This window comes from Neopelma chrysocephalum, unplaced genomic scaffold (genome assembly GCF_003984885.1).
Source record: "Neopelma chrysocephalum unplaced genomic scaffold, ASM398488v2 Primary Assembly neopelma1_117, whole genome shotgun sequence".
In the NCBI taxonomy this organism is placed as follows: Eukaryota; Metazoa; Chordata; class Aves; order Passeriformes; family Pipridae; genus Neopelma; species Neopelma chrysocephalum.
In genome coordinates, this window is record NW_020897779.1 from 1,040,810 (window position 1) to 1,051,210 (window position 10,401).

The window sequence follows — 10,401 nt, forward strand, 5'->3', positions numbered from 1 at the left end:
TAAGACGGCTCCTGGGTCTCATATATGCAACCCCACTGCAGCAGTGGAGATGTGTGCAAGTGGCAGCCACTGCCTTAAATCAGGGTTTCTTCTGTTGCACTGTCATGACTGGGCCAGGCCTGAAACAACACTGGCAAGAGCCGGGCTGGGTTTGGCTGCCAGTAACCCCAGCATGGGTCAAATCTGAAGCAACAACAAGAATGTGCTGCCCTACTCCTATTGCAGCTCCAACCACAGTGACATATGGAGCACTTCCCTGCCAGGTTTAGCACAGGCAGCTAAGAGACAAGTGACTACCTACTCCAAGGATTGTCCCCAGGATTGCCTTGCCACCAGGAACTGAACCTGGGCAGTCACTGTCATCCACCAGTGTGTGCACCTCCACAGTTACTTCCCAGCACATGAAAAAGTGCCTTGGGCCAGCAGCTGTTCCCTTGGTTCCCCCTTCATAGCGTGTGGTGTGGTGAGAGCTGGGAGCCTACAAGGCACTACCAGGAGAGTTGTCCACACTCTGCACAGGGCTGGAAATATAGTGTCTCCCCTTGTAGCAGTTGTGGCGGTGACATGCTTGCTCTCACAGCGCTGCACTGGACCCAGCACAAGGCGAAGAGCCAGGCCATCTGCACGCAGGCAGAGCAAAAAAAAAAAAAAAAAAAAAAGATTGCAAGCATCCAGTGCCAGCATGGCACAGCCCAAATAAAAGGTTTGCAGATGCTGCTCAGGCAGGATTAGGCCTCCAATGTGTTAAGTCTCGGCTCTCGGTGAGCCTAATTGCTGCTGCAATAAGCCCTGGCTGGTCCTCTCCTGAACCGTGCTCCCCACAGCCCCCCCAGCAAACATTTTTTTTGCTGCGAAGCAAAAGCTTGTGTTTGCCATGCATATGTTACCCCTGGTAAGGTCTGGCCAAGCAGTGGAGGTGAAAGGCAGGAAATCTGCACATGCCACTTATTGCTCTGCTCTTCCCAGCAATTGTCCCTCCACTCTCCCCCTGTGCAGCACAGCTTGTGTGCAGGGAGCCAGGCCCAGCAGCAGAGGCAGGAACAGGTGACAGCATCATTACATGGCCACACACCCCGAGCTGTATTAGGAAACTTTCCAAATTGGAATTACTCAGATTTTAATAAAACCTTTTGATAATTTTCCGTTATGTTTTGGCTGGCAGATGAAACTGGAGGTGTTCCAGGAGAGCTGTCATGGCATGTGCACGGGCCAGTTCAGTAACTGCCACAAGATGTGCCAAAGGAAGGTATAAATTGCAATGCAGAGAATGAAAACCAAAGATACACCACAATTTTATTTATGGATGTGTAATAAATAAATGGTGGACAATACAGGAAGAGCCACATTCAAAAATCCAGATCACTAAAGTGCTTTTAGACACAAATATGGGGCGACCAAGAAACAGCTCTGACATTAACATTTTTTACAGACAATTACAAAATATCTTCTTCTGACAATTCACAAAATTGTTTAATTGCTCTGGGGTACTATGGCTTGCTTTTCAAAAAGGTCTGTTTTATTATGCATAGTGTTGCAGGTAACATTCAAGAGTGTACAAAATCATTGCATAAACAAAAACGTCTTTACCCCCTTCTCCCAAATGTGAGTTAAGGAAGCTACACAGTGTAAATCCAGTGATAAGGCTGCATTGGCAGGCCAGATCCTCAGGAAGTATAAACCTGAGTGTTTATACATCCTCAGGTTACACCAGCTTGAGGATGAACCCTACAGTGTTTAAAAACCCTGCTTATCCTCGAGGTGGAAGAATTGCGTGTTCAACGTGGAAGGACTGGCACATGGGTGCTGTGCTTGGAGAAGACGTCTGTAAACTCCTGCACCATCTTTGCACCTGCGTGTTGGAGGGAGTGACTCCCATTGCGTTGCTCCTCTTTGTGCTCCTGGCTAGCTGGGGAAGTGGTCACAGCCCAGAAGGAAAGAGTAGCTCTTCTCCAGCAGCAGTCCGTGCTGACCACAATGCAGTCCCATTTTCGCACTGCTCTTGGCCCTGCTGGGACACTTCTCCCACCCTCCACCCTGGCTCTGCTGAGAAGTGAACAGCTTTAAAGTGAGGGGACAAGGGGACGTGTGTGCTCAGTTTTAAAATGCCCTGAATTCAGATAGAAGTTCCATTATTTAAGAAAAAATATATATATCAATAAATGAATAAATATTATTATCTTGCCAGGACTCTGTGAGGTCTGGCCTCCTGCAGGGCAGCCCAAGCTCAGTGGTCCCTGTCATTCTGCTCTGGGGGGGGTGTCCCGTTGATGCACTGCCTCAGTACACCCCTCTTCTCGTGCTTGGCTGTCCTGGAGAGGTCGATGGCTGTGTCCTCTGAGTCTTTTGCAGGGCCAAGCTTGTCGGAGCCCCTCTGGGAACTGGCCTGCTTCTCTTTGAGTTCCTCCTCCTCCTGCTCCGTTCGCCAGCCATCTGCCAGCTTCTCTTGGCTCTCTGCCTTCCTGCTTACCTCCATGGATTTTTTGTGCATGCCTTGCAGAGGGGAGAGAGCAAAGGCAAGGGTGCTGGGGTTGCTTATTTCTGCCTGGGACTGCTCATCATCACGTCCTGCACTCCTGCCGCTTCCTTAAGTTCTCGTTTGCATCCTAGGGAAAACTCTCTCTAGCTACCAGCCTTTCCTGACCCAGAGCCCTGCCACCTGCTCTCTGCAGCCCGAGAGAATGGCTTGTGGCAAAATTAGGCCATACCTCCCCTTGCAGTACAAGGAGAGGGGTGGTGTAATGGCTCATCCCTGGTTTTGACTGTGTATGAGCAGAGGGTAGCTCTAAGGTAGCATTAATGTTATCTTCAGCTTGGGGCGGAATGATGACTTCTTAGACACCTTGCAACTCCCATGCTGCCTGCTAGGACTACAAAGCGATACCTAGCCACATGCAGGCACCCGTCTGACACATCAGTAAAAGGTTTTCCTAGCTGTTCTGTGCAAGGAGGGAGTGGAAAATCCAGGACACTTGGCAGCATACAGCTCAGGGTCAAGACCCTGTTCTTTTCTGGGAAAAGGCAAAGACAGCCATATGAAAGAAGAAGGGCCGTTCACTCCACAGCTGCACCCTGACCCCCTCAGCCCCAAGGTCCCACTCACCCAGCAGCCATGGGGCGCAGGATCCAACCAGCCCACTCTTGGCGGAGTTGATGATAGACTCAGGCAGAGGGATGGAATGCCTCACCATGGCCCCGTAGAGGCCGTACTCGGCCATCACGCTGCTCCGGCCCCAGCACTTCTCCCGCTTCCGCCACTTGGCTCTTCGGTTCTGAAACCAAACCTTCAGGGGTAATAGCCAGGAGAGCACGGAGGGGTGGGATTGGGGAGGAGACAGTCCCCGTGGCCAGGTGTCCAGGGCCCAGTGGACACAGGGGAATGTGCATCCAGGGCAAAAGGGGAGCCGTGGAGGTGCATGGAGGGGTTTGGGTGTGTGAATGCGGACACACAGGCGGCACCGGGAGGGCAGCCAGGGTGGTGTAGGGGGAAGGGTGCAAGGGAGGGCACACACGTGGGTGTCAGAGAGGGGAGGAAGGGGAGGAGAAGGAGCACATGTTAACACTAGGCTGATCACGACACAGGAGGGTGATTCCAGCCAAAGTCACCCTACACTGTGCCTACCCGCAGGGCCTCTGCCTCATCCATGGAGCACCAACCTCTTCAGGAAAAGGGCTCCATAATGTAGTGACCAGTGATGACAGAGGGTGCTCAGATCCCTCTCCGTACCCCATTCCTGTGTTTGAAGGCTTGAGGGGTGCAGATATAACTGGGCTGCTGCCCAGACCACCATCCCATTCTTAAGCCAATGAGCTGCTCCACAGTGGAGCAGGATCAGGCCCTGAAATGCCATATGTCCCTCAAAGGGACAAGCTAGTGAGCAAGCTAGTGGGACACAGCTTGGCCCAGCAGCTCCTGAATTGCTCTCAGCTCCTGCCTGAGTGGGAGGATAGAGCCAAGCTGCCAGCAGTGAGCAGCTGCTGGGGCCAGCTCAGTCCCCTAGTTCTGTATGTCCATTTGGAGGCTGTTCAATGCCAATGGGCAGAAGCTGAACTGCCCCCCAGGTGCCCTGCAGCATTTCATTGCCACCACATTCCTACCACCTGCACTCACTGCCACAGAGCAGAAGAGATGGCCAGGCGCTGACAGCCCGCAGACTCCATGGGACAGAGAGGACCATCGCTGCCACCTACCTGTATCCTGTCCTCCGGCAACTCTGTCTTCATGGCCAGCATCTCCCGGGCATAAACATCAGGGTAGTGCGCTTCATTGAAAGCCTTCTCCAGCTCCTCCAGCTGGTGAGCTGTGAACACCGTCCTGCCGAGGGGAGAGAGCATCCTGTGACACAGTCCAGACGCAAGCAGTGGGGCTGGCAGCCCCCCCCCACGCTGAGGTTTTCCTCCAGAAAATCCTCCCCGCACCTCTGCTGCAGCCCTCCTTTTTCCTCCCTTGGGGATACCCACCGCCCTAGCCTGAGGATCAGAGGAACAGCGGGAGGATGGTGGCAGCAGCGAGGAGGTGAGAACGGGGACAGCCGGGCTCCCGGGCTCTACCTGTGCCGGCGTTTCTTCCTCTTGATCTGGGAGGTGGACATCTTCATGTCGCTGGCGTCCCCGGACAGGCTGTCCTCATCTGGCAGCAGCATGCGGGAGGGGAAGAGTCACGTTCCCGTCGAGAGCGGAGGAACCAAACCCAGCTCCCCAAACGCGGCTCCAGCCGCCCGCGGGGAGCGGGCCCGGGGCAGGGAGAGGTCCCCTCCCACAGCCGAGCCCGGGGCGCCACACCGGTAATGCCATCCCGGGGCAGGGAGTGGGAGCCCATCCTTGCCGGAGGGTCGGGACGGGGAGCACGGGAGCCGATCGCGGACCGGCGTGAGGATGCTGGTTGCGGCCGCAGTGCAAGGCAGCCCCGGCAGCAGCTCCGGGCGGGGATCCCCGTGCGCGCCTGAGCGGCCACCCCCGACCCCGACCCCGCTCACCGGAGATGTTCTCCTTGTGGCGGCGGGCGGCAGGAGGCGGCCCAGGGGGCGGGCGGGGGCCGCGGGCGGGCAGAAGCGGCAGAGGGGCGGGCAGCAGGCACGGGGCGCCCGGCCCCCCCCAGGCCACACAGCAGCCCCAACCCCAGCCCCAGCGCCCCGCCGCCCTCGTAGCCACCGGCGGTGGCAGCGGGAGTGGGCCCGGGGGGCGGCTGCAGCTCGGCTTCCAGCCCCAGCAGGTCGGTGATGGCGAAGCCCTTGGACCGTAGCCCTGCGCCTCCCGGCCGCGCCGCCGCCCCGGGTGCCACCGGTACGGGCACCGCCACCGGCCCCACCGCCGCGCGTCCCCCCGACGGCTCCGCTCGGCCCGGCATCGCCGCCGCCGCCTAGCCCGGTCCGGAGCGGGCACCGCCGCCCGCCGCCCTTTTTATCGTCCCGCCGCCGGCCCCGGCTCCAATCACACCCCGGGCCGGCGGGGGGGCGCTCCCAATCCCCAGATTAACGGCCCCTGCCCCCTCCCCGCCTGCACGGGCCCCGCGCCCCTCCCCCGGCCCCCCGTCGCCCCCTCCCGCCGTCCCTCCCTCCGCTCCCCTCGGCCCCCGCCCCTTGGTCCTCACCATCCCCTTGCCGGGTCCCCTGCGGTCCCGCTCAGTCCCTCCCCGGGACGCCCCTCAGGGCCTGTCGGGCCCCGGCCCGGTCACCCATAAATCCCCCTCACATTCCCATGGGTTCCCTCCCCCGGTCTTCTTCCAGGAACTCCCTGCTATGTCTCTATGTCCTCATATCCCCTCTTCCAGGGCCTGGCACTGCTGTTCCCAGTATCCCCATCCCACGCCATGACCCTTCAGCCCCACTTCCCAGATGGGACGTTCCATCGGGCTCAACACCCCAAAGATAGAGATGGGAAGAACCAGGGGTTATGGGGCAGGACCCTCCACGACCCCCGGTATCTTGTCACCAGGGCCAGGGCCACCTCGAGGTGCCTGGCCTCTGTGCTCCCTTTTACTCCCAGATTCTTGCACCTGGGCTGCAATTTTTTTTCCCCCTTCCTTTCATCTGTTGATGGAAATGATTTACAACCGGCTTACACGGGCTGCCTGATCCAGGCCTTCGTTGGATGGTCAGATTAACTGAGGGTCCTTCTGATAAAGATAATTACGAGGGGACTCCGCATTAACTTTGCATTATTAAAGAAAGACCCAAATCTCCCCTCGCAAGCTGTTCCTGGGATTAGTAGAACAATAACTTTCATTTAGGATAATTGCCGTGGCCAGCGCTGGGGGCTGGCGGGGGGGACCCTCTAGACCATCATGCTTGGCACCAAAGAAAGGCAAATGGGTGTGCGGGGAATGGGAGGTGTGGGGTTGTCACACTTCCAAAACCACCAGTTCGGGGTCCCCATGTGCTCAGGATGCAGGGATGCCTGAGGCAATGCCACCAAGGGCTGCTCCCTGCCCAGGCACAGAGCACCCCAGGGTCCCCTTGGGCACCTTCACTTCTCTAGAGTGGTTTTGCTTCAGTTTTGCTGGAATAGGAGACTTTCACTGGTAGGCAGAGAGGATCTGCCACAGTAATTAGAAGCCATAATCCGGCCACCACCCACAACAAATTTCCTGTTCGAGCAGATATTAGTGGTTAAAACCCTAATTTTTGATGTTGTCCCAGAATCAGCTTGATTTCAGCAGTTTACATTGAGGCTGAGCTGTTGGGAGAGATGATGAAGCCTTAAATATGCATATGGCCTTGGCATTTGGAAAGTTTGGGGATAAAGCACATATAATTGCTCCTAATCAGTTTATGAAACATAAAAGCTCAAACCCAAGAGAAAGCCGATAGATGCTGAGATGGAAATAGCGATTAAATCTCCCCGCGCTGGCGAGGTGGCCTGGATATGGCGCTGCTGCCTGGGGCGGAGGGTGACCAGGGCTGTGCCACAGGGGAGGATGGTGATGCACCAGCTCCTGGGACAGGGCTGTGGGATGGGGTGGGGGGACACGCCTGCTGCCATCACTGGCTCCCCCAGCCGTGGTGAAGAGGGGCATCTCCACTGGTCCTTTGGACAATAAATCAGTTAAAGGATATCTTGATATATGCTCATCAGATAGGATTAGCTGGGATTAGACTAATCAGTAAATGTTTCTCTGCTCATTATTTTCCAGGGAAGATTTTCAGCTGATTCTCCGACGCCAAAAGATTATTAATCGCTTAAAGAGCAGAACATCAAACATCGCCCCTTGCTCTAATTTCCCTGGGGTTTGCCTGTGGGCAGGGTGCCTGTGCCAGCCGGCCCGGCAGCCTGAGGGTTCCCCAGCACCCAGAATCTCCATGGGCCTCTACCTGAGCAGCCCAAGGCCATGGCACCCCACCCCCGATGCAGTCCCATGTCCCAGGGGTGAGTGCTACCTGCAGCTGATGCTGCACCCCCATCCCCTGCTCTCTGATCCCTGCTGCACCCTGCAGTACTAGGCACACAGAGAGGTGGGACAGCCCCTGAACAATCCCCTCCTCCCTGTGGCCGCTCCACCACCATGTCAGACACCTGCTATGACCTATGGGATGGATGCCACATATGATGGGATAGGTGCCTGAATCTGCCCTCCTCAGACATGAGGAACAAGCCTTGCAAGTCCCTGCAACATTTTGGCAGACCCTCCTCAGCTGAGGATGGCTCCCGAGCCAGCGGCTGGTGGGCTTTTTTGAGTCCCTGTCTTTGCAGGGATATGAAGCTCAGGGAAAGCCCCAGAAGGATGTGGCACCGCAACCACCTGCTGTAGCAATGAGGAGGGGGTAGCAAGGAAAAGGTATTGAAGGGCCTGGTTTAGGGGATTAGTAATGGGATAAGACAGCTTTCACCTCCCTGGTTTAGATATGAATCAGGTCAATAATAAAGGACCATCTGACAGTTTCAGGCAGCTTGGGGTGGAAGGGGCTCCCGTGCTCCAGGCTGGATGGAGAATCCATCTCCAACAGCCCAGCTCTTGCTGCACACTTGTCCATTGGACCTGCACCAGTAGTCACAGCCCGGTGCTCCCTGCCAGCTCCATACCACACACCTGCATCAGCTCCTGGCAAACCAGCACGGGAGCAGGTTGGAGCCTAGCCCCCAGGGATGATGTTGAAGCCACAGCCCTTGGGTGCCTGCTGTGTAGGGCAAGCTCAGCCAGCCTGCTGGTGGCCATGATGGACCTTGCATGGGTGTAGGGTGGCTCAGAAGTAGAGCGCAGCAGGGTAAGCAGCCAGCTGATGGCAACACAGGCAATTTGGCAGGGGTGGGAGCCTTCATAAGCATGGACAGAAGGAAAAGGGCTTTTCTTCCACCCCCTACCCACCTTCCTGCTGGGTATATGGGGATGTTGTGAAAATGTTGCCTCTGACACATGGATGAAAAGGAACTGAGAAACAGCCCATAACTAGGGGAGAAGGGAGCAAAGATGGGTGCATTGCAGCCAATCACGTCCGTGTTTTGCAAGACTAAATCCCCACCTCTGAGTTACAGGTGTGCTTCCTCCCCAAAACGCGGGCAATGAGACTTTCCTCAGGCTGCTGCCAGGACTGAGTGGTGGATTGTGTGTGCACTTCTGGCCAGTTAGGAGGAGACATACGTAATTGCCAAGTATCCTCCATTTTGGGGTGATGGATTTGCAGGGGCAGGCAGCATAGACAGGTTAAATGAATGAGGAAACCTGTGGTTGCTACACTGCCAGGCTGTGCTTCAGAAGTGCTTCATTTCTAGCTCAACTTAATGTGGGTGAAGCAAAAGGTTTGGAGGGTGAGCGCAGCCACAGCTGGCCATTCACACCACCTGCTTAGTTCTGTAGCATCGCCAGCCAAGCTTACTGCAAGTGTGTTTTCAGCCCTAATTTGGCACGGGGGATCCCTTTCCATGTCCCACTCTGCATGCCCCAGAGACATCCCTATTAATTCCTCTGCACAGATTTCTGTCTTAAGGCATTTGCCTTTGATTAAAACCAGAAGAGCAGTCACAGTTTAAGTGGAGTTTAAGAGCAAATCATGTGCCAATGCACAGGGCGCTCACATCTGGAGTGTCGCAGATTTAATCAAACTGCTGGGAAGTGCCGCACGCAGACAGCTGTCACAGTAGCCTGGAGCCCATCTCCTAATTAATTACTAGCCAACACAGGGCAAACAAATGGCCATCAAGGTGCTACACCTACAACCTCGAATGAAGGTATGACTGGCGGTTGGTGAGCAAGGACAGCTCACCCCATGTATCTCCAGGAGCTATAGGTAATGTAGCCCATGGAAAGCCCTGTTCCTGCTACCACTCGTCCCAGAGGTGTAAACCCTTATATATGTATGGGAACAGGACGGACAGAGTGTTTAGGAAGAAACCCAGATGGAGTAGGCACAACAGCTGCAGCTCTGATTTCTGGCTACTCCTTCAGCTGGTGCTTTTTGCTTTCACTCCTTTTGCTTCCTCCACACTTGTTGCTTTCTAGTACCATTTACCTGCCCATCTCACATCCCTGTGGGCAACCCCCTCTTGTCCTACACAGGATGTGTGAGCTGGGACGCAGCCCTCCCTGGAGATGCTCTTCCTGGTGGTACCCAGGGCTCTGCACCTGCCATGGGTCTTGGGCAAACTCCATTTGCTTCCACAGCCTTCTGCAAAATCTGGGCAATGGCAAAACAGGTCAGGTCCAGACTCGGTTCTCCTTGGTGCTCATTCACAGCTCATTAAAGCTAATTGAAATGACTACCAAAGCGGAGTCTATATGGGTGCTTGGAATCTCTGGGCACAAGGCACAGCTAGGCTGGGAATATCCAACTGTGAGGAGCCCCAAACTAGCCGATGGACTGTCCACTCCAATTAGCCCCACAAAGGAGCTATTATTCCTCCGCACTATGCTTGTCTGATTACTTTATCTTATTATTTTTTGATCATTCCTCCAAAATGTGCTAATTAAACAGAAATCATCAAGTCAATTACTGAAACACTCATTAAAGCAGAAAAGAAAAGAAAATATCAGCAGAAGAAAAACGTCTGGGAGGCTCCCAAGCACACACAATAGCTGCCACATTCATTAAATCAGCATCTCCCAAAAGAGGGGTAGACATTGTCCCACTCTGCTCCGTGCCCTGGAAATGAAACTTCCCAAAAGATGGAGTCCGATTTCCTTTCCTTTCTTATTTTTTTTCTTTTCCTCTTTTTTCTTTTCTTTCTTTTCTTTTCTTTTCTTTTCTTTTCTTTTCTTTTCTTTTCTTTTCTTTTCTTTTCTTTTCTTTTCTTTTCTTTTCTTTTCTTTTCTTTTCTTTTCTTTTCTTCTCTTTTCTTTTCTTTTCTTTTCTTTTCTTTTCTTTTCTTTTCTTTTCTTTTCTTTTCTTTTCTTTTCTTTTCTTTTCTTCTTTTCCTTTCTTTTTTCTATTTTTCTTTTCTTTTCTTTTCTTTTCTTTTCTTTTCTTTTCTTTT

The 10,401-nt window shown here is 54.3% G+C and overlaps 1 protein-coding gene across 1 annotated transcript; it reads right to left on the minus strand.

Annotated features, from left to right (window-relative positions):
* Nucleotides 1-1,097: 1,097 nt before the first annotated feature.
* Nucleotides 1,098-5,344, minus strand: LOC113974119 (visual system homeobox 1-like). The gene is given in 6 exon segments (XM_027696962.1): nt 1,098-2,490; nt 3,101-3,281; nt 4,189-4,312; nt 4,549-4,627; nt 4,974-5,091; nt 5,093-5,344. Coding segments are annotated over 6 exon segments (1,020 nt in total). The 3' UTR covers nt 1,098-2,224.
* Between the last annotated feature and the right edge of the window lie 5,057 nt (nt 5,345-10,401).